Source organism: Saccopteryx bilineata, chromosome 4 (assembly GCF_036850765.1).
Source record: "Saccopteryx bilineata isolate mSacBil1 chromosome 4, mSacBil1_pri_phased_curated, whole genome shotgun sequence".
Lineage (NCBI taxonomy): Eukaryota > Metazoa > Chordata > Mammalia > Chiroptera > Emballonuridae > Saccopteryx > Saccopteryx bilineata.
In genome coordinates, this window is record NC_089493.1 from 60538116 (window position 1) to 60563228 (window position 25113).

The 25113-nt window shown below is 42.2% G+C and overlaps 1 protein-coding gene and 1 non-coding gene across 3 annotated transcripts in view; one reads left to right on the forward strand and one right to left on the reverse strand.

Annotated features, from left to right (window-relative positions):
- Nucleotides 1–25113, reverse strand: part of FAM81A (family with sequence similarity 81 member A) — a 114597-nt gene that overhangs the window by 79185 nt on the left and 10299 nt on the right. Inside the window, exons 2-3 of one of the 2 annotated variants that reach the window (XM_066276170.1) lie at nt 3334–3403; nt 1279–1552 (exon numbers count right to left, since the gene is read on the reverse strand). In XM_066276170.1, the coding sequence (XP_066132267.1) occupies nt 1279–1552; nt 3334–3380 (321 nt within the window). In that variant the 5' untranslated portion in view covers nt 3381–3403. Of the gene's footprint in view, nt 1–1278; nt 1553–3304; nt 3404–25113 lie in introns of both variants that reach the window. The other variant, XM_066276171.1, reaches the window with a different exon arrangement.
- Nucleotides 15–123, forward strand: LOC136336930 (U6 spliceosomal RNA). Its single transcript, XR_010731664.1, has one exon. It is a non-coding gene; the product is annotated as a U6 spliceosomal RNA (small nuclear RNA).

Here is a 25113-nt window from a genome sequence, read left to right on the forward strand (position 1 = left end):
ATCATTGAGTTGTAGTGCTCGCTTCGGCAGCACATATACTAAAAAATTGGAACGATACAGAGAAGATTAGCATGGCCCCTGCGCAAGGATGACACGCAAATTCGTGAAGCGTTCCATATTTAAAAAAAAAAAAAAAAAAAAAAATCATTGAGTTGTATACTTACAATGGTTAAATTTTTGTGGCTCTTAAATTAAACCTTAATAAGGCTATTACATGCATACATACATATCTGACACTAAAAAATGAGGCTTAATTTCCTAAGAATAATTAAGACACCATCTCTATGATTTAAACAAAGGTCTTCCTTAATCTAGTCAATATACTTTATATTCATATATTTAAAAATTACATGTAAAGGATATTAACATTGTTCAGTGATGGAAGCCCAAGCCCTAAATAATCTTAAGGTTTCTGAACTAAATTGCGTGATCCTAGTGATTGCTCATAAATAGCAGTAAATTTTAAAATTCTAAAAATAGACAATATTGGCTTTTTATTGGGCTCATTGCAGAGTAAAATAAGGCAGTAAAAGAGGAGGAGTCTGAGAAGCAATTCAAATCTCTAGGTTGTTTGAGTAATAAACTGTGTTAAATGTAATCATCATGGCCTAGGAACAATTAATCCAAAAAGCAAAGGTTGACCTAGTAACTGATTTAATAGCTGTCTTCTATGATATGAAGGGTTTTTACAAGGAAACTATTTTACTAGTTCTTCTCTCTCTCCATCAAGAGCCAAAAATAAAGTGACAATAATCAGCAAGGTAAATTCAGATTAAACAAAAATAATACTGACAGTAACTGCTATCAAATACTGGAATAAAATTAACTAGAATATTCGTTCAAGCTGTTTCCTTGGCAATCCTTAAGAAGAGACAAGACGGTCCTGACCAGGCAGTGGCACAGTGGATAGAGCATCAGACTGGGACACGGAGGAATCAGGTTCGAAACCCCGAGGTCGCCAGCTTGAGCATGTGCTCTTCGGCTTGAGCGGGGACTAGAGCACAGGGTCCCCATAGTCGCTGGCTTGAGCCCAGGGTTGCTGGCTTGAGCAAGGGGTCACTTGCTCTGCTGAAGCCCCCCAGTCAAGGGACATATAAGAAAGCAATCAACGAACAACTAAGATGCTGCACCAAAGAATTTATGCTTCTCATCTCTCTCCCTTCCTGTCTGTCTGTCCCTATCTATCCCTCTCTCTGTCTCTCACAAAAAAAAAAAAAAAAAAAAAAAATGGAGCCAGCCTGTGGAAAGGAACATAGCCCACTGACTCACACACCTTACCTCGATATCCCGATTGAGTTGTTTTACTATGGCAGTTATGTTTCTGATGTGCTCCTCCAAGAACAACCTGGCCAAGCGGTCGCCTCCTCCTTTGTTCTGCATTTTCTGCAGACTGCTGACGATGTCGTCTTTAATTCGGAAGGCGTGCTCCACAAGGGCAGCGGTTGTCTTCTCGTGGCAGAGGATCCTGTCTTCCAGCTGCTCCATGAGGCTCACAGAGGAGTAAGGTGCCATGGTCAGGGACTGGCTGTGTCGGGGCATGGTTCTAACTCGCCTGTGGAAAGCAGCCGTGTTACTAAGGTTGCTCATCAGGGAAGAGGTCATGTTTAAAGCCAGATTTTGGAGTTCCCAGAGAAGAAAATGCAAATCAGCTATCCCAACAAGCTAAATAAGTTTGAGGCACAGTTTCTGCCGCCAAAGAGTTTTCTTCATGAGCCAGGCAGCATCTTTAAACAATTGTACCCAGAGTAAAGTGCTCTGGTCACAGGTTCCAGGACCTCCAAAAGCAAGAGGCTGGCAGAACTAGGCACACTGAGATATCTTCCCCATATAAGCTGTGTTATCAAGATCAAGCTTATTAACAAAAATCTACTGACATGCCCTATCCCCCTTCCCCCTTAAAGCAGTGGGTTACAAACCCAAATGCCTACAAGGGTCAGGAGGCAGGTGGCATAAATGAGTGAAGCACACAATATATGATACAATAGGGAGTGGTGAGGACTTTGAAGAACTAGACAGGGCCTTCCTCAACCAAAGGGAACTACAATTCTGCTCCACCCGAGTGACCATCTGGGAATGTCAGAGCCATTTTTCCAAATCACCTGATATTTAAAGAAGGGCCAGGAAATCCAGACTGGTATGTGGAATCACCTGATTTTTAAGTCTTAACTAATTTAAAAAGCCTGTAAGAGGCCCTGGCCACTTGGCTTAGTGGTAGAGCATTGGTCTGGTGTGTGGAAGTCCCGGGTTTGATTACCGGTCAGGGCACATAGGAGAGGCATCCATATGCTTCTCCAGCCTTCCCTCTCTCCCTTATTTCTATCTCTCTCTTCTCCTCCTGCAGCCAAGGCTTCACTGGAGCAAAGCTGGCCCAGGTAGTGAAGATGGCTCCATGGCCTCCACCTCAGGCATTAGAATGGCTCCATTTGCAACAGAGCATCACCCCTGATGGGCAGAGCATCGCCCCCTGGTGGGCATGCCAGGTGGACCCCAGTCTAGTGCATGCGGGAGTCTAAGTCTCTCTGCCTACCCGCTTCTCACTTCATAAAAATACAAAAAAAAATGCCTATAAGATGATGCAGATCAAACAATGTACTTCCGTGAGCCAATATTGGCCAATGGACACCCAATTTGCAACTTCTGATTTAAAAGTGTTAGTAAGTGCCCTGGCTAGTTGGCTCAGTGGTAGAGCATCAGCCTGGTGTATAGATGTCCTGGGTTTGATTCCTGATCAGGGCACACAAAAGAAGTGACCATCTGCTTCTTCACCCTTCTCTCTTTTCTATCCCTTTCACTCTCTCTCTCTCTTCCCCTCCTGCAGCCATGGCTCAATTGGTTCAAGTGCATCGGCCCGAGTGCTGAGGATGGCTCCATGAAGCCTCTGCTACAGGCACTAAAAATAGCTTGGTTGCGAGCATGGCCCCACATGGGGGCCGCCAGGTGGATCACGATTGGGGTGCATGCAGAAGTCTGACTCCTCTACCTCCCTCCTCTCATTTGGAAATAAAAGAATTTAAAAAAATAAAAGAGTTATCAAAGACATCAGCCTCTCAACTCTCCAGAATTATATTTTACTGTTGACCTAAAGTATATCTGTACTGCAGGGCTACTATGAAATCTTTACCTCTCATGTCACTGAGTGATCCACAGTGTCCTACAAATTGAAAGGTGGAGAGGGTACACGACAGTACTGCTCCTGCTTGTGAACAAAATCATTCTTGGCTCATGTAACAGCTATAAGCGTCATTTACAAAGACATTCACACCCACAGCAGCCCTCATGGGATTGGTGAAAAGAAAAAGTATACCTTAGATGCATATTTTCCATATATTATACCTTTCCTTGGTGACAAGAGAAGGAAATACAGTGCTCCGATGGGCCATTTTTCTTTTTTAATAATTCACATCTGTTGAAAAAAACATTAAATTATTTAATTTTATCTCTAGAACTTACATGATCTCAAAAGCATATTATTAAGTTACTAAGTGGGTCATAAATTATGCTGACACATGTATCAGTTACATTACAGTGTGTCCGTAAAGTCATGGTGCACTTTTGACTGGTCACAGGAAAGCAACAAAAGACGATAGAAATGTGAAATCTGCACCAAATAAAAGAAAAACCTAGCTCAGTGGCAGAGCGTCGACCTGGCGTGCAGGAGTCCCGGGTTGGATTCCCGGCCAGGGCACACAGGAGAAGCGCCCCTCTGCTTCTCCACCCCTCCCCCTCTCCTTCCTCTCTGTCTCTCTCTTCCCCTCCCGCAGCCAAGGCTCCATTGGAGCAAAAGTTTGCCCTGGTGCTGAGGATGGCTCTGTGGCCTCTGCCTCAGGCACTAGAATGGCTCTGATTGTGGCAGAGCAACGCCCTGGATAGGCAGAGCATTGCCCCCTGGTGGGCATGCCGGGTGGATTCCAGTCGGGCGCATGTGGGAGTCTGTCTGACTGCCTCCCCGTTTCCAATTTCAGAAAAATGCAAAAAAAGAAAAAAGAAAAACCCTCCCAGTTTCTGTAGGATGATGGCAGCATGTGCGCATGCGCAGATGATGACATAACACCATGTGTACAGCAAAGCAGCCCACAGCCATGCCAGTCGAGATGTGGATGGTACAGAGGAAAGTTCAGTGTGTTCTGTGGCTCGCTAAATTCGAATCTGTGACCAAAGTGCAACGTGAATATCGGTGCGTTTATAACGAAGCACCACCACATAGGAATAACATTACTCGGTGGGATAAGCAGTTGAAGGAAACCGGCAGTTTGGTGGAGAAACCCCGTTCTGGTAGGCCATCAGTCAGTGACGAGTCTGTAGAGGCTATATGGGATAGCTACCTAAGGAGCCCTAAAAAATCTGTGTGTGAGCCCACACTGAACTGCACTGAATAGGTATGAAACTGGGAGAGTTTTTCTTTTATTTGGTGCAGATTTCACATTTCTGTCGTTTTTGGTTGCTTTCCTGTGACCGGTCAAAAGTGCACCATGACTTTACGAACACACTGTATTAAAGAACTTATGTCTCATATATAAAATAAATCGAAAATGTTTCCAAATAAGAAGAAAAGCATCAAGGAAAATCAAAATGCTCCTGAAATTAATATCGCTCACCCTTGTAACACAGAACAACAAGGACTGTTAAATGCAGTTTCCTTAAGTTTCTTCACCCCATATCTGAATTCAAGCTTGAGAAATCACTTTTACAGAAACAAGGCAGTTTCTTTAACAGGCTTATTCAAACTACTTCTCTGTAGAAATTACAGAAAACTTCCTTACTATATCTTTTTTGGCTTTTGTTTTGTTTTGTTTTTAGCAACAGGGAGAGAGAGAGAGAGAGAGAGAGAGAGAGAGAGAGAGAGAGGAAGAGAGAGACAGAACAGAAAGGGAAAGAGATGAGAAGCATAAACTGATGGTAATGGCACTTTAGTTATTCCTTGATTGCTTTTCATACATGCCTTGACTGGGTAACTTAAGCTGAGGCAGTGACCCCTTCCTCAAGCCAGCAACCTTGGCTCAAGAACAGACTAGTCCCACACCCACATGTGGCAGTTTAGAATCAGGAGGATTATCTTGACTGGGGTGGTTCCCCCCCCCCGAGGAATAAGGGTCCCAGCCCCACACCAGGACATGCAGCCCAGGGCTCCAGTGTCAGGAAGAGAAGTCCCCACAACTTCTGGCTGTAAAAACCAGCAGGGAGCGGCAAAATGGCGCTGGAGTAGGCGGACGTACCAACTTCCACCTCCCAGAACCAAAGTGGATTACGACTTAATTTTAAGAACCATCATCTGGAAAAACCAACTTTGGACTAAACTAAGAGGATTCTTTAACCAAGGAACACTGAAGAAGCCACACCGAGACTGGTAGGAAAAGTGGAAACACAGAGAGGGCTGCCCAGCTCATGGGAGCGAACGGCAGCCTGGAGAGACTTGGGTGATGGGAAGTGAGTTTAGTGAACAGGAGAGGGTCCTGGGCCCCAGGACCAAAGCCCCAACCTGCAGCCCCAGAGACTATAAGAGGCATAGGAACAGTATTTAGCTGAAAACAAGCCAGGATACTGTTTGTGAGAAAGAGATTTCTCAGAATCAGGATTCTTCTTAAAGGGACCATGCAGAAAACCTCTTTAACAACCACTCACCCAAGACTCTGGGGGACAGGGAGAGATGAGAGGACCAGAGTAGCAGGAAGAGAGTGTAAACTAGGAGGCACAGGGAGAAACACTTTGAGGGACAGCTATCCTAACCCCTGGGTTGAGTCACTCCCCAAATCTAAAGTGAATATTTCCCCTGGAACCAGCAATACTAGCAAAGGGAAGCAGGACATCAGACAAATAAGCTCTCCTGCTACACTCGGAGCAGAGTCACTTAGAAGGAGACAGTCATCATGAATACAGTATTGAGTGCTAAGGTCTGAGCTGCAGGGCCGCCACTCACACTGCTGAGGGCTCGCTGGAGGGTGGGAGGTGGCTGGACGTGGAAGCATGGTCCCATTGGCAGGGACGGAAGCCGGGCCGGCCACGACTGAGGCCCGGCGTGAGCTCAGTCCCGCCTGGCAAGGGTGGAAGGGGCACACGAAAGCAGTCCAACCCAGCTGCAGGCTGGGTGAACAAGAGCGGTCCTGCTTGCAATCCTTCCCGCAGGGGCAAGGCAAAAGCCGGGGAACAGGTGGAGACCCATGGCTGAGCATAGGTGCATGGCCCCAAATGCAATTCCAAGGCTTGCGGCTCCAGCACGTCGTGCAGCCCCACCCACAGGGGTAGGTCAAAGCCCGAGGCCAGACAGGGCTTGTAGCCTGGGCACAAGAAAACAGCCCCACCTGTGGAGGAAAGGCAGGAACCACAGTGACTGCCACAGTGGGCCGAAGACAGCAACTCCCATACGCAAATGCCCAAGGCAGTGGCAGAGAGGGTGGCAGGCCAGCAGACAGACCACAGCTAGGGAACACAGACGCCACAACCATTGGACTCCTGTGGTCACACCCTTCTTATACACAGACAAAATGGGAAGGCAGAGAAATGCAACCCAAATGAATCAAGAGAAATCCCCAGAAAAGGACTTGAATTAGATATAAACAAATTACCAGATGCAGAGTTTAAAATAATGATTGTTAGGATGCTCAAAGATTTTAGAACACCAATAGATGGACATAACGAGTACCTAAATAAAGAGATAGCAAATATAAAAAAGGACATTGAAATAATAAAAAAAAAATCAGTCAGAAATGACAAATATCAGAAATGAAGACCACAGTGGAAGGTATTAAAAGCAGGATGGATGAAGCTGAGGACTGAATCAGCTAGTTAGAGGATAAGATAAATGAAGGCATGGAAGCAGAGCAGCAAAAAGAAAAGAGACTCAAAAAGTCTGAGGAAACTCTAAGAGAGCTCTGTGACAACATGAAGAGAAATAATATCTGCATCATAGGGGTTCTTGAAGAAGAAGGGAAAGAACAAGGGATAGAAACCTTGTTCAATCAGATCATAGCTGAAAACTTCCCTAAATTGATGCAGGAAAAAGTCACACAAGTTCAAGAAGCACAGAGAATTCCATCAAAGAGAAACCCAAAGAAATCCACACCAAGACACATCATAATTAAAACACCAAAGCTAAGATATAAAGAGAAAATATTAAAAGTTGCTAGAGAAAAAAAGGCTATCACCTACAAAGGAGCCCCCATAAGGATGACATCCAACTTCTCAACAGAAACACTTGAGGCCAGAAGGGAATGGCAAGAAATATTCAAAGTAATGCAGAACAAAAGCCTACAACCAAGACTACTTTATCCAGCAAGGCTACCGTTTAAAATTGAAGGAGAAATAAAAAGCTTCCCAGACAAAAAAAACCTCAAGAAATTCATTACAACCAAACGAAAACTGCAAGAAATGTTAAGGGGCCTGGTGTAAACAGAACAAACGGGGGAAAGATTATAGCAAAAAAGGAAGGTAGCTTTAAAGAATAAAATGGCAATAAACAAATACATATCAATAATAACCTTAAATGTAAATGTATTAAATGATCCAATCAAAAGATATAGGGTAGCTGTGTAGATAAGAAAATAGGACCTTTACATATGCTGTCTACAAGAGAAACATCTCAAAACAAAAGACACACATACACTAAAGGTAAAAGGATGAAAAAAATACTTCATGCAAATGGAAATGAAATAAAAAGCTGGGGTAGCAATACCTATATCAGATAAAATGGACTTTAAAACAAAGGCTATAGTAAGAGATAAAGAAGGTCACTACATAATGATAAAGGGTGCAATCTAAAGGAAGATATAACCATTATAATATCTACACACCTAATATAGGAGTACCTAAATATATAAAGCAGACTTTGATGGATATAAAGGGCGAGATCAACAGCAATACTATAATAGTAGGGGATTTCAATGTCCCACTAACATCACTAGATAGATCCTCAAGAAAGAAAATTAACAAAGAAACAGCACACTTAAAGGACACACTAGATCAACTGGATTTAATAGATATCTTCAGAAACTTTCACCCTAAAGCAGCAGAATATACATTATTTCTTTTTTCTTTCTTTCTTTTTTTTTTTTTTGTATTTTTCTGAAGCTGGAAACAGGGAGAGACAGCCAGACAGACTCCCGCATGCGCCCAACCGGGATCCACCCGGCACGCCCACCAGGGGCGAAGCTCTGTCCACCAGGGGGCGATGCTCTGCCGCGACCAGAGCCACTCTAGCGCCTGGGGCAGAGGCCAAGGAGCCATCCCCAGCGCCCGGGCCATCTTTGCTCCAATGGAGCCTTGGCTGCGGGAGGGGAAGAGAGAGACAGAGAGGAAGGAGGGGGTGGGGGGTGGCGAAGCAAATGGGCGCTTCTCCTATGTGCCCTGGCCGGGAATCGAACCCGGGTCCCCCGCACGCCAGGCCGATGCTCTACCGCTGAGCCAACCGGCCAGGGCCAGAATATACATTTTTTCAAGTACTCATGGTACATTCTCTAGGATAGACCACATATTAGGGCATAAAATCAGTCTCAACAAATTTAAGAAGATTGAAATCACATCAAGCATTTTCTCTGATCACAATGGCATGAAACTAGAAATCAACCACAACAGAAAAACTGAAAAATACTCAAACACATGGAAACTAAATAACATGATATTAAATAACGAATGGGTTAACAATGAGATCAAAGAGAAATTTTAAAATTCCTAGAAATGAATGATAATGAGCATACAACAACTCAATATTTATGGGACACAGCAAAGGCAGTACTGAGAGGGAAGTTCACAGCAGTACAGGCATACCTTACAAAGCTAGAAAAAGCTCAAATAAACAACCTAACCCTGCATCTAAAAGAACTAGAAAAAGAACAGCAAGTAAAGCCCAGAGGTAGTAGAAGGAAGAAAATAAAGATCAGAGCAGAAATAAATGACATAGAGGCTAAAGAAACAATACAGAGAATCAATGAAATCACGAGCTGGTTCTTTGAATGGGTAAACAAGATCAATGAACCTTTAACCAGAATCATCAACAAAAAAAGAGAGAGGACTCAAATAAATAAAATTAGAAATGAGAGTGGAGAAATAACTGACACAACAGAAATACAAAATATTGTAAGAAAATACTATGAAGAACTGAATGCCAAAAAAATTAAACAACCTAGGTGAAGTGGACAAATTCCTTGAAACATATAATATTTCAAAAATCAATCTGGAAGAATCAGAAAACCTACACAGACCGATTACAACAAATGAGATCAAAACAGTTATCAAAAAACTCCCAACAAACAAAAGCCCTGGGCCAGATGGCTTCACAGGTGAATTCTACCAAACATTCGAAGAACTAACTCCTATCCTTCTCAAGCTATTTCAAAAAATTCAAGAGGAAGGAAGACTTCCAAGCTCCTTTTATGAAGCAAGCATAATTCTGATTCTAAAACCAGGCAAAGACAACACAAAGAAAGAAAATTATAGGCCAATCTCCCTGATGAATTTAGATGCTAAAATCCTCAACAAAATATTAGCAAACCAGATCAAGCAATACATGAAAAAAATCATATATCATAATCAAGTGAGATTTATTCTGGGAGGCAAGGATGGTACAATATTGGTAAATCAATCAATGTAAACAAAGGAAGGAGAAAAAGCCACATGATAATTTTAATAGATGCAGAAAAAGCATTTGATAAAATCCAGCACCCATTTATTATCAAAACTCTCAGCTAAGTAGGAATACAGGGAACATACCTCAACATGATAAAGGCTTTCTATGAAAATCCCACAGCCAAAATCATAATTAATGGGCAAAAATTAAAAGCAATCCCTCTAAGATCAGGAACAAGACAGGGGTGCCCCCTTTCACCACTCTTATTCAATATAGTACTGGAAGTCCTACCTACAGCAATCAGACAAGAATAAGAAATAAAAGGCATATAAATTGGAAAAGAAGAAGTAAAACTATCAAAATTTGCAGATGATATAATACTGTATATAGAAAACCCTAAAGTCTCAGTCAAAAAATTATTGGACCTGATAAATGAATTCAGCAAGGTGGCAGGATATAAAATTAATATTCAGAGGCATTTTTATACTCCAACAATGAACTGTCAGAAAGAGAAATTAAGGAAACAATCCCCTTCACTACTGCAACAACAACAAAAAAATAATAAGGTACCTAGGAGTAAACTCAACCAAGGAGGCTAAAGAGTTGTACTCAGAAAATTATAAAACATTGATAAAAGAAAACAAGGAAGATACAAACAAGTGGAAGCATATACCGTGCTCAGGGTTAGGAAGAATAAACATCATCAAAATGTCTATACTACCAAAAGCAATTTATAAATTCAATGCAATACCAATTAAAATACCAATGACATAATTCAAAGATATAGAAGACATATTCCAAAATTTTATATGGAACCAAAAAAGAACATGAATAACCTCAGCAATCTTGAAAAAGAAAAATAGGCCCTGGCCGGTTGGCTCAGTGGTAGAGCGTCGGCCTGGCGTGCAGAAGTCCTGGGTTCGAGTCCTGGCCAGGGCACACAGGAGAAGCACCCATCTGCTTCTCCACCCCTCCCCCTCTCCTTCCTCTCTGTCTCTCTCTTCCCCTCCCACAGCCAAGGCTCCATTGGAGCAAAGATGGCCCAGGCGCTGGGGATGGTTCCTTGGCCTCTGCCCCAGGTGCTAGAGTGGCTCTGGTCGCAACAGAGTGACGCCCCGGAGGGGCAGAGCATCGCCCCCTGGCAGGCGTGCCATTTGGATCCTGGTCAGGCGCATGCGGGAGTCTGTCTGACTGTCTCTCCCCGTTTCCAGCTTTAGAAAAAATACAAAAAAAGAAAAAAAGAAAAAAAGAAAAAGAAAAAGTGGGAGGTATCACACTTCCAGATATCAAGTTATACTACAAGGCCATTGTACTCAAAACAGCTTGGTACTGGCATAAGAACAGGCAAATACAGTGTGTCCGTAAAGTCATGGTGCACTTTTGACCAGTCATAGGAAAGCAAAAAAGACGATAGAAATGTGAAATCTGCACCAAATAAAAGGAAAACCCTCCCAGTTTCTGTAAGATGATATGGTAGCATGTGCGCATGCGCAGATGATGATGTAACACCATGTATACAGCAGAGCAGCCCACGGCCATGCCAGTCGAGATGTGGATGGTACAGAGGAAAGTTCAGTGTGTTCTGTGGCTTGCTAAATTCGAATCTGTGACCAAAGTGCAACAAGAATATCGACGCATTTATAACGAAGCGCCACCACATAGGAATAATATTTCTTGGTGGGATAAGCAGTTGAAGGAAACCAGCAGTTTGGTAGAGAAACCCCGTTCTGGTAGGCCATCCGTCAGTGACGAGTCTGTAGAGGCTATATGGGATAGCTACCTAAGGAGCCCTAAAAAATCTGTGTGTGAGCCCACATTGAACTGCACTGAATAGGTATGAAACTGGGAGAGTTTTTCTCTTATTTGGTGCAGATTTCACATTTCTATAGTCTTTTGTTGCTTTCCTGTGACCGGTCAAAAGTGCATCATGACTTTACGAACACACTATAGATCAATGAAATAGAGCAGAGAACCCAGAAATAAACCCACACCTTTATGGACAATTGATATTTGACAAAGGAAGTAAGAGCATACAATGGAGTAAAGACAGTCCCTTTAACAAATAGTGTTGGGAAAATTGGACAGCTACCTGCAAAAAAAGGAAACTAGACCACCAACTTACACCAGTCACAAAAATAAACTCAAAATGGATAAAAGACTTAAATGTATGTTGTTAACCATAAGCATCTTAGAAGAAAACACAGGCAGTAAGCTCTCCAACATCTCTTGCAGCAATATATTTGCTGATTTATCTCCACGAGCAAGTGAAATAAAAGACAGGTTAAACAAATGGGGCTATATCAAACTAAAAAGCTTTTATACAACTAAAGAAAATATGAACAGAATAAAAAGACAAACCACACAATGGGAGAACATATTTGACAATATGTCCGATAAAGGGTTAATAATCATAATTTATAAAGAACTTGTAAAACTCAACACCAGGAAGACAAACAATCCAATCAAAAAATGAGCAAAAGAAATTAATAGACACTTCTCCAAAGAGGACATACAGATGTCAAATAGACAGATGAAAAAATGTTCAACATCACTAATCATTAGAGAAATGCAAATTAAAACCACAATGAGATACCACCTCACACCTGTCAGAATGGCGCTCATCAACAAAACAACACACAATAGGTGCTGGCGAGGATGTGGAGAAAGGGGAACCCTCCTGCACTGCTGGTGGGAATGCAGACTGGTGCAGCCACTGTGGAAAACAGTATGGAGATTCCTCCAAAAATTAAAAACGGAAATGCCTTTTGACCCAGCCATCCCACTTTTAGGAATATATCCCAAGAACACCATAGCACTGATTCAAAAAAAGAAATGCACCCCCATATTTATGGCTACTGCACAGAAGCTCCTGCACTGTAGTCACAGCCAGTCCTCACAGCTGATCGGCCTGGGGGTCAGTACCTCCCAGTGATACCCATAGCAATCAAGGCTCAACTACAACAGGACAGTCCACACAGCCCACACAGGGGGTGCACCGGGAGGATCCAGCTTTGCTGACTAGGGAAGCTGCACCACTGGACCCTACAGGACACCTACTACACAAGGCCACTCTACCAAGTCGGGGAGATGTAGCAGCTCTACCTAATGCATAGAAACATAGAGAAGCAGCCAAAATGCAAAGGCCAAGAAACAGGTCCTATCCATATAAAAGAACAGGAGAAATCTCCAGAAAAAGAACTAAGTGAAATAGAGGCAAGCAAAGTACCAGACACAGAGTTCAAAGCAATGGTTACAAGGATGCTCAAGGAACTTAATGAGAACTTCAACAGCATGAAAAAGAACATAGAAACCATAAAAAAGAATCAGTCAGAAATGAAAGATACACTAACTGAAATGAAGAAAAATTTACAGGGAATCAATAATACAGTAGATGATGCCAAGAATCAGATCAACAATTTGAAAAATAAGGAAGCAAAAAACACCCAATCAGAACAGCAAAAAGAAAAAAGAATCCAAAAAAATGAAGACAGTGTAAGGAGCTTCAGGGACAACTTCAGGCATACCAACATTCACATTATGGAGGTGCTGGAAGAAGAGAGAGAGCAAGAAATTTAAAACCTATTTGAAAAAATAACGACAGAAAACTTCCCTAACCTGCTAAAGAAAATAGGCATACAGGTCCAGGAAGCTCAGAGGGTCTCAAATAAGATGAACCCAAAAAGGACCACCCCAACATAACATAAAGCAGTTAGTTACTTACAAGGGAGTTCTTATAAGACTGTCAGCTAATTCTCAACCGAAACTTTGCAGGCCAAACGGGACTGACAAGAAATATTGAAAGTTGCCCTGGCCGGTTGGCTCAGCGGTAGAGCGTCGGCCTAGCGTGCGGAGGACCCAGGTTCGATTCCCGGCCAGGGCACACAGGAGAAGCGTCCATTTGCTTCTCCACCCCTCCGCCGTGCTTTCCTCTCTGTCTCTCTCTTCCCCTCCCGCAGCCAAGGCTCCATTGGAGCAAAGATGGCCCCCGGCGCTGGGGATGGCTCCTTGGCCTCTGCCTCAGGCGCTAGAGTGGCTCTGGTCGCAACATGGCGATGCCCAGGATGGGCAGAGCATCGCCCCCTGGTGGGCAGAGCGTCACCCCATGGTGGACGTGCCGGGTGGATCCCAGTCAGGCGCATGCGGGAGTCTGTCTGACTGTCTCTCCCTGTTTCCAGCTTCAGAAAAAAGAAAAAAAAAAAAAGAAATATTGAAAGTTACGAAAAGCAAGGACATACAACTGATATTACTCTACCCAGCAAAGCTCTCATTTAGAATTGAAGGACAGATAAAGAGCTTCCCAGACAAGAAAAAGCTAAAGGACTTCATCGCCACCAAACCGGTATTGTATGAAATGTTAAAGGATCTTTTTAAAGAAGAATAAGATTAAAAAATAATAATAATAAAATGGCAATAAATCGCCTGACCAGTGATGGCGCAGTGAATAGAGCATCAACCTGAGACACTGAAGTCACAGGTTTGAAATTCCAAGGTCATCAGCTTGAGTGCTGGGTCGCCAGCTTGAACAAAGGATCACTAAAATGATCCCATGGTGGCTGGCTTGAGCACAAAGGCTGCTGGCTTGAGCCCAAGGTCACTGGCTCAGCTGGAGACCCTGGTCAAGGCGCATATGAGAAGCAATCAATGAACAACTAAAGTGCCGCAACTATAAGTTGATGCTTCTCATCTCTCGTCCTCTTTTTCTCTGTCTCTGTCTCTCTCTTGCAAAAAAAAAAAAAAGGCAATAAATACATATCTATCAACAATCGAATCTAAAAATTAAAATAAACAAATAAGCAGAACAAGAATAAACTCATAGATACAGAGAACATTTTGACAGTTGCCAGATGGAAGGGCAGTTGGGAGGATGGGTTAAAAAATGAAAGGATTAAAAAGTACAGAATAGTCTTGGGGATGTAAAGTACAGCATAAGGAATACAGTCTATAATATTCTAGTAATTGCCTGACCAGGCGGTGGCGCAGTGGGTAGAGCATTGGACTGGGATGCAGAGGACCCAGGTTCAAGACCCCGAGGTCGCCAGATTGAGCGCGGGCTCATCTGGTTTGAGCAAAAAAAAACCCAGCTTGAACCCAAGGTTGCTGGCTCCAGCAAGGGGTTACTCGGTCTGCTGAAGGCCCGCAGTCAAGACACATATGAGAAAGTAATCAATGAACAACTAAGGTGTTGCAACGCAAAATGAAAAACTAATGATTGATGCGTCTCATCTCTCTCCATTCCTGTCTGTCTGTCCCTGTCTATCCCTGTTTCTCTCTGAAAAAAAAAAAATTCTAGTAACTATGTATGTCAGATGGGTTTGAGACTTATCGGATGATCGTTTAGTAAGTTATATAATGTCTAATCACTGGGGTGTACACTTGAAATTAATATAATATTTTGTTAACTGTAATTGAAAAATAAAAAATGATTAAAATATTTCATTACTTAGGTTTCTCGATATTGTTGTTCATTGTGCTAGAACAATGAATGCCTAGTAACCGTGCTCTGATTCAGTAATTTGTCCTCATTTACATGCTGGATTCAGAAAGCATTTCTGACTAAAACTCTTGTTTTGGCATCATCTCTCCAGCATGTTATTTTTAGAGCTTCACAATGTGAACATTTCACTTTCCTAGACATAGAACTTTAAATTGAAACAAATTACATTTAAGAAAAAAGTGATTCATGATAAACAAGCTTTGGTACCAAAGATGTTCTTCAGTAAAGATAATTAATTTCTGCCATTTAGACCACATAAAATTAAAACAGTGTGGAAGCTGTTAACACTCAGGATCACATAATCTTTACAATTTTAAAGCTGTAAATACCTTATTTGAATTATTAATCTATAGAATAACTGAGCCAAAGAAACATTTATTTGGTATCTACTATGTAGCCAAGTAATTTAAATAGGTAAGACAAAAATCCCCTCCCTCAGGATTTCACAGCCTACAGAGAAAGGTAGACATCTAAACCAGCCTAGAAACAATGGGTTTTAAGTGGCTTAGAAACCAGTTGAGAAAAAAAAAAAAAAAAAAACACAGGAAGAAAACACTAATTGGAAAAGATACATGTACTCCATGTTTAGTGCAGCATTATTTACAATAGCCAAAATATGCAAGCAGAATGTGCTATATCCATGCAATCAAATTTTACTCAGCCACAAAGCCACAGAAAAGAATGAAATCTTGCCACTTGTGACAACATGAAAGGATTTCCAGGGCATTATGCTAAGTGGAATAAGTCGGGCAGAGAAAGACAATTACCTTATGATGTCACTTATATGGGGGGATTTAAAAACAAAAATTAAACACCCAAGCCCACAGATACAGACAACAGGTTTGGTGGTTGCCACAGGTGGGGATTGGTAGGTGGCAAAATTGGTGAAGGTGGTCAAAGGCACAAGCCTCCAGTTATAAAATAAGTATGGCATGGGGATGTAATGTACAGTGTGGCGACTGTAGTTAACAATACTGGATTGCTTTTTGAAAGTTGCTAAGAAAGTAAATCTTGAAAATTCTCATCAGACACCCAAATATTTTTATAATAATGCCAGATGTTGACTAGATTTATTGTGGTGATTGTTTGGTACTATATACATTGTGGTGATTATTTTGCAATATATAACTATCAAATCATTATGTTGTATACCTAAAGCTAATATAGTATTATACGTCAATTATACCTCTATTAAAAAGTTTTTGTAACATAAAACACATGGGGAGGAAAAAAAAGAGAAGGCTTCATTCTTCTTGGGTAGCAGCTAGGTCAGGGAAGCGCTGATGAGAATGAGTAAGGTTTTCCCAAGTACAGAATAGGGAGATTGTTCCACACCTCTCTCCTCCACACTCCAACACTCCCGCTTCTTCCTTTATTCTCAACACACTCTGGCTTAACCCACTCTTACAGCCTCAACCTTGGCCACTCTTCCCATATTCACCTTCTCCAGTCAACTCTAGTCCTCCCCCTGCCTCTGTACCCACCACTGCCCTTGAACATGCCTTGCACTTTGCTGCCAGCAGACTGTTGCCTGTGTGCTCTAACAGAAATGCCCCTCCCAGCCCTACCTTTCTGAAAAACTGTATTCGTCTTTCAGGCCCCACCAGCCCCTCAATTCAACACAATGGCTCCCTCATTTGTAATTCTTTGGCTCTTCATTCTGTCTGTTACATACTACTTATCATGCTTTATCAGTTTTAGCTGTTTGGTAGTCTGTCTCCCCTACCAAACTATATTCTCCTTAAGGGTACCTTTCGCATATGAATAGATTTAAAGCTGACCTAGAAGGCCCCACACATATGTGTAAGAGCATGACTAGTGTTCCAGGATCACACACTGCAACAATAAAGGCACTAGAGAATATGATTTAGTTAAAAAGTTTGGTTCTTTACTGAGACTGTACACCCAACATTTTTACTGAATATAATATCCGTGCATGAAAGGAGACTTTTGGAATCCCCTTTCATCCACCTGGAAAGATCCTGCCTGAGCTACAGAAGCCCAGCCACACCACCTTTCTGACCAAGGCGGCTACCCACCACTCACTGTCAGAGCTTGCTTTTCAATAACAAATCTTCCTATTACCAAGAACTAATCATTCTCCATGTCAGGAAATGCCACACGGCAGGAGTTCCCAACCTACACTCACATCTGTTCAGAATTGATGCCCTTTTATCATAAAGTGTGTGTGTGTGTGTATGTGTGTGTGTGAGAGAGAGACAGAGATATATAGAGATACAGAGAGAAGGATAGGGACAGACAGACAGGAAGGAAGATGAAAAACATCAATTATTTGTTGTGACACCTTAGTTGTTCATTGATTGCTTTCTCATATGTGCCTTGACCAAGTGGCTACAACAGAGTGAGTGGCCCCTTGCTCAAGCTAGCAACCTTAGGCTCAAGCCAGCAATCTTGGGCTTCAAGCCAGCAACCTTTAGGCTCAAACCAGCAACCATGGGGTCATGTCTATGATCCCACACTCAAGTCAGTGACCCTGAGCTCAAGCTGGATGAGCCCATGCTCAAGCCAGCAACCTTGGGGTTTCGAACCTGGGTCCTCTGCATCCCAGTCCAATGCTCTATGCGTCACTGTCTGGTCAGGCCCGTTTTTCATAAATTTTTATCTGTTAGGTCATTTGGTTGGTTAATAATGATTCTCAGCCATAACAATTGGAAGTTTATGGCAAATGAGTAAAAATTAAGTATAAATAAGTCACTGGTAAAAGGCTTCTCAAAGATCATTTCCAGATCTTCCCATTGCCCATTCTGGTCTGAGTCATCAGCTCAGGCAAATTCACAAATCTAATCTCTAGCTGTGGGTCTACAACATTATTAGACAGGTCTGGGTTGTATACTATTTTGATTGTGCCACTTTTTTACTGTTATAACATTCAATCTCCAGTTTATAAATTTAAAAACTGGGGGATATTAGGGGAAGGGACAGGTAGGTAAAGCAGGAGAAAAAAAATGGAAATAAAATAAGAAAAAGTAAAATCATAATTGCTCCGAATATACAATATATCAATAGAATTTAAGGAAAATGCTATTATCTAAACCAAAGCACTTATTTGTGATTATGAGGGTTCGGAGATATAGATATGAATATATTTTAATGACAAAAGGAGACCTTAATGCCAGTCAACTATTATCTTTTATAAGTAAAATGACACTGGGTAGAAATACCTATGGAATCATTTTAATGTAAATAATACTTGAACTTAGTAAATTTAAATGCCAGTTATGACTAAAAAATTAAATACCAAATTAATTTTTCAGTTTACTATTAAAAATACGGCACTGATGTGTTCTGCTGAGTAGAAGAATATTAAAAAAGTAGGCAAAGCATTTATGAATAAAGTGGTTGTAAGTTGGTAGTGGGGGAAGAAAATCCTATTTCCTTGTGGTTAAAAATAGAGTGAAAGGATAGAAGGGCGGAGAACAGCTGAAGGTTTGTCTAGAAAGGCAGGTGGGAGTCCTCCTCCAGCTTACCTCTCACACCCTGCTCAGACCTGCGGGCCTCGTCCTGGGGCAGTGAGAGGTGATCAGAGCACTGGGAGACCCAGGGATGATGGAAGGTGAGCTGCCCCAGTGCCTGGCGCAGGCGGAGACCAGTAGCGGTGAGAGGTGGCAGCACAGACAGGATTCACCGGCAGAGGGATGGCAGAGGGGCTGGGGAGGAGGCAGGGCTGAGGGGTCTCCCGGAGAGTCCTCACTTCTCTCTCCCCAACTCTCTTCTGGCTCTCCGCCCTCACCTCCCTTTACTTCCGCTCTGGTTTTCTTTTTCTCTTCTCAACCCTAATGACTCTCCATTCATTTTCCTTTGCCCTTTTCCTTTCCTTAAATTCTCATTTTCGCCCTGGCCGGTTGGCTCAGCGGTGGAGCGTCGGCCTGGCGTGCAGGGGACCCGGGTTCAATTCCCGGCCAGGGCACATAGGAGAAGCGCCCATTTGCTTCTCCACCCCCCCCCCTTCCTCTCTGTCTCTCTCTTCCCCTCCCGCAGCCGCAGCCGAGGCTCCATTGGAGCAAAGATGGCCTGGGCGCTGGGGATGGCTCCTTGGCCTCTGCCCCAGGCGCTAGAGTGGCTCTGGTCGCAGCAGAGCGACGCCCCCCGGAGGGACAGAGCATCGCCCCCTGGTGGGCAGAGTGTCGCCCCTGGTGGGCGTGCCGGGTCGGGCGCATGCGGGGAGTCTGTCTGACTGTCTCTCCCCGTTTCCAGCTTCAGAGAAATACAAAAAAAAAAATTCTCATTTTCACTGTCCTCTACTGTTTCTGCTTTCCCTCCTTCTCTCTCTCTTTTCACAACTACAGTCCAACATACGATTCTATCTTGGAAAACACAGGTGGTGGGTTCAGAAAGGCACTAACTGGAATCCTGTGTGATCCTAGCAAGCTGGCCTTAGTTGGTTGGGTTGGGGACCACATAAATAATAGCTGCTCACCCTCATGGAGTGTTTGCCTTACGTTAGGGCTCATGGGGCCCATTTACATGCATTCACTGAATTCATCTTCACAATTGTTTGTGAAGGGACTACTCTTATGATCTCCATTTAACCAGAGGAAACTGGGACTTAGAAATGTTCAACTGGCCCAATATCACGTGGACAAGAAGGAACATCATCAGGCATTACTGTTGGGCAAATGAGTTTGTAAAATTTGTATTTTTTGAGTTTGCTCACTTTTAGTGTTAAAAAGTGGCGCTGGACAGCCCAGGTATGTGATCTGTGAAATTGCAATTTACTTTCTGCTTGGGAAGGGCCATTGTCTTGCTAATGTTTGCTGGAGGAGAGGTTTTCACACCAGAAAGCATTGAAAAGAGAAGGGAGAAAGCCATGTTTTTGCAGAGTTTGTGCAGAGTGAGAACAGAGAGTCTGAAGATGGGAACCAGTGCAGATGGGAACCAGACGTGAGGGGCTTCTGCAAGCTCCGCTGAGACTGGTGGGGCCTTTGATTCTAGGAGAAACCGGAGGAGATTCTCCTGGTTGTGGAACTGGATAATGTGTCAGTAGCTTTGTGAGCTCTGACTGAATGAAGTGGGAAGTATTTTCCCTGTGTGTTGCTCATCAGCCAGTGCGAGACTTTAGTATATGTGCTGCCGAAGCGAGCACTGGTGCGAGACTTTAATAAAGGAATGGTCCGCCATTTTTTTGGCTCCACTGTTTCTTTACTGTCTGTCTGAATTCAGTGAGAACCTGCATTGAATGGCCACAACAGCCGCGACTGCTGGCCATACAATTACCCACAGGGAAGCTATGGGGTAGCCAGACAGTGTCTGGCATTAGGGCACTGGCTTGCTTCCCATAAGAGCTGGTTCCTTTCCCTTTCTTGGTTAATATCCCTTCATCATACCTAATGATAGAAAATATATCTACTTTTAACAATAAAACCTTATATAGAAGGTTCAGCAAATAGTATTCATTCATCTAAAGAGCTATTATGTTGCTTGCTGTGTGGGATTAGTGGGGAAATTATTAGGTACTTGCTATAATCCTTTCATTTGGCCAGTGCTGTTTCTCCGGGCCTCACTGTGCGCTGAGGTTACAGCCGGACTGAAGCATTGCTATTGTCACTTGTATTTGTGAAACCAAAGCAGAAAACAAATGCTTTATAACATATTTTATACAAAGAAATTTGGAATATTTTAAGAAACTCCTTTTATTTAATTATTTATTTTTAGATTTTTATTTGTTCATTTTTAGAAAGAGAGGAGAGAGAGCAAAAGAGAGAGACAGAGAGAAGGGGGGAGGAGCAGGAAGCATCAACTCCCATATGTGCCTTGACCAGGTAAGCCCTGGGTTTTGAACTGGTGACCTCAGCATTCCAGGTCGACACTTTATCCACTGTGCCGCCACCGGTCAGGCCAAGAAACCCCTTTTATTAAACTGAAAAATGCTTTTTGTGATCAGTAAAGTATTATCATATTAAATTTTAGGCTCTATGTAAAAGTATAAAGAATAAAGTAAAAATCACCATTCAGAAATTGCTGATGTTTATATCGATTTATATTTTTTAAGACCTCTCTTCAGGAGACATACAATTTTCTTTTTCTTTTTAAAGAGTTTATTTTTTTATTATTATTATTATTTAGAAAAGGGAGAGAGAAACAGAGAAAGGCGGAGGGGGAGGAGCAGGAAGTACCAACTCATAGTTGCTTCTTGCATGTGACTTGACCAGGAAAGCCTGGGGCTCCAAACCTGCGACCTCAGCATTCCAGGTGACGCTTTACCTGCTGCGCCACCACAGATCAGGCATCTTCCCTTTTCTATTTAAGCATAGTTAGTACACAATATTATATTAGTTATGTTAGTTTCAGATGTATGACATTTTTACACCTTACAATGTGATCGCCCCACTAATTCTAATCATCATGTTACTATGCAAACTAATGACAATGTTGTTGACTACACTCCCCTTCACCTTTCCACCCATCACCCTACCCGCTTATAATTTCATTTTGAAAAAAATGTATATACCCTAAATTTCTTAATTGACACTATATTTAGTGAACATCTTACTACGTGAGTATTACATTCCATCACGTCACAGTTTTAATGCCTGCATAATATTCCAATGAATGGTAATACCATAATTGTTAGGCAGCCCCTTACTGACAGACATTTAGACTGAAATACTATTTATAATCATGGTTTAGTTCAACTTCTTGCTCTCTTATTTTCTTTTCCTTTGTCCTGTGAAATGACACAGGTAGTATAGAAAAGTCAGTGGGGCAGACGGAGAGACTCTCTGACAATGAAAGCTATAGAATCAGAAAAGAAGGAAAACGGGGATCTGTAAGAACAATCCAAGGTACTGCTGGGACTCACACCTAAAACAAGGCAGTCAGCACTCTTGTGATTCCTGGTTCAATGTCAGTCTCTGGCTCTATACAGTGAGCTCCATGAGGAGCTTTATTGCCACAGCTGTAACCCAAACACCTGGCAAATAGTAGCTGATCAATAAATGTTTGCTGGTGGGTAAAGAATCAACCTGGGACCTCAGCTTTGAAACCCTGAGGTCGCCAGCTTGAGTGCAGGTTCATTCAGCTTGAGCATAGGGTCACCAGCTTGAGTATGGGATCATAGACACGACCCCATGGTCGCTAGCTTGAGCCCAATAAGCACTGGCTTGAAGCCCATGGTCACTAGCTTGAGCAAGAGGCCACTGGCTCAGCTAGAACTCTCCAGTCAAGACACATCTGAGAAGGAATCAATGAACAACTAAAGTGCTGCAGCTACAAGTTGGTGCCTTTCATGTCTCTCTCCCTTCCTGTCTGTCTCTCTCTCTCTCTCTTGCAAAAAAAAATTAAAAATAATGTTTGCTGGATGAATAAATCTCAAGGATAGATAGATGACTGAAATGAAGTCATTTCGTATGCTGAATTTAATTAATTGAATTCTGACTGGAGAACAGAAATGTGCAATCAGAAAGGGGGATGGTATATACAGCATGTCTAGTAAAAGCAGGGTTTGAAGAGGTGAAATTTGTCAGTGTTTCCAAGAACCTAAGAATCCAGGGCAACAGGAAGAGTTCTATAACAGAGAGTGATGATTAAGCTCTCATGGTGCAATGACATTACCCACTATGATAATTCGACTCACAACTCTTGTCCTGAGCCTACACTCACCAAGCACATCATTAGGCTTCCCATGTGGATTCACATAAGAATGAAATATGCAGGAATCAGCAAACTCAAGTCCCAGTCTATCATCAGCTACTTTTCTCATTGTGAATTAACAATTGAAATTACACTTCTGATGGGAACCAGGCTCGAGTAAGTCAGCCTCCTGAAATATGATCATCTCTGACAGTCCTAATAGTGATATATACTGTGATGCTCACAGCATCATATCTGCTGTGAGGAGACAGACTCTTATGTAAGACGGCCCCTATGATCTCCCCCTTCTGGAGTGTACTCATTGTGTGATCCTCTCTCCTTGAGTTAGGTGTGACCTGTGACTTACTCTTGACCAACAGAATACAGCAGAGAGCAGCCACATGGCAGTCATCTGTACTCAGGGGGCAGCTGTAGTCAGCTGGCATTCTGACAGCCAGTCATATAGGGTCTAGTTCTGCTTACTAGGAATATTTTTAATTTATTTTTAATTATTTTATAATCTTGATTTTACGTCATTTAATAGCTTTCTAAATGCCTAGCTTAGAAAAACATCTCAAAAGAATATTGAAGACAGAATAAAAACATTCACAACTCATTTATTTAGAGTGGCTCTGTTTTCACCAAGGGAAGCAAATTACAAAATAAATCTAATTTGTCACAAGCGATACCATTTCATCCCATCAGGATGGCAAAAATGAAGAGTTGCCAAAAAGACCACATATTGACGGGAACATGTGTGGAACAACGGGAACACCAGTTGGGAATGTGAACGGCACCACCACACTAAAAAGCAACCTTCAATATTTAGAAAAGCAGAAGGTGCATAAACCCATGGTAATTCCAGTGCTAATAAACACCACCACCCCCCAAACTTCTCAAACCTGTTCATAAGGAGACACTTACAAGAATACTTAAGGCAGCATTGTTTCTAAGAGCAAAAAACGTGGGCAAGGGAGGACTGAGAATCCATCATTAGGCAAATGGATGAATAAATTATGACATATTCATGCAGTGAGAGAACAGTTGTGGAAATAAATAAATCAGAATTACAAGTCCCAATGTGAATGAATCTCACAAATATATTCAGTAAAAACGCAAGCTGAAGAAGGATATGGACACTATGATGACATTTTATAAAGATTTAAAATGTGCCAATAATATGGTAAATCTGTAACACTTGAAAATGAATGTGAAAATGACACACACCAAATCAGGGTCCAATTTATCTTTGAGTGGGAGATAGGGGATCACACAAAGGAATACAAGGGGCTTCGATTAAATGTATGTTTTAGTTCTTCAATTTTTCATTATGTAATTATTAATAAGAAAGAAAGAGAAAAAATTGCTTCTTTCTGCCCCCACTTAAAAAAAAAAATTATGTAAAGACCATGAGCTCAAAGGAGGTCAGTCACATTGTTAGTGCCTCCAGGGCATGCAACAAAACTCAATCTTGCTCGATACACTCTGGGGACCATGAAATTAGAATTACAGGGTAACAGTAACTAACCTTCATCAAATCTTCGCCCTGAAAGCATTTTATCCGTACTTACTATATAATCTTATCTAGATGTTAATATTTCTATAAATGGCTATTGGTTAAATGTCCAACAATAAAAGAGTAGTTAATAAAACATGGCACATCCACTCAAAAGAATATCAATAACTATTTGAAATTAGAGTTACCAAGACTATGAAGTAACACTAAATATTTACATGCTAGCTATAATGTTAAGATTCTTCCAAAAGAACAAGATTTGAAAAGAGGTTTATAGTACTATATAGAACCATAATCAGAACCCGGAAACCAGAGCTCCATGGCACCACAAGTTTGCTGGTGCAAACCTTTTAACTTATGGATGTAAAAGAACCAGGCAAAATTTTAGGTTCCATCTTTGTCATGCCCTCTCCATTTTCTCCTCCTCCTCCCCAAGGTAAGGAGCTCACCAGAACCTGGGCCAACAGAGACAGACGGAGTGGTCAAGGTCAAGACATGAGAACCCTGCACCTCTGTATGCACAGGCTTTCCTTGCTTCTCCTGTCTGACCCACCAGCGGGCCCCTCCTTCTGTGAATGGATGCTTCCCTGTGTGTGTGGCTCTCTTTAATGCTGCTCATTCGACCGCACCCTGTGCCAGAAGTGGCAGAATTGCTCTGTGGTGTAAAGAGCTCGTGTCTGGGTAAGTCATTTGTGTTCATACAAGGAGGAGGAAGAGGGCTGTGCAACTGAGGCCAAGGACTAATTCCAAAGTCAGAGTGTCTAGTTTCATAAGAAGGTCAAAGAAGGATTACTGGTAACAGCTGGAGCTTTCCATAAATTAACCCCAAGACTCAGATTGGGGGAGTGCCAACAAATTATGTGCAAATGAAATAAGACAGCACAAATATTAGCACACTTGTCTCCTCGATAGGCAGTTCCTCTCCCTACATCTGGTCAGAATGCGTGTTTAGGGATG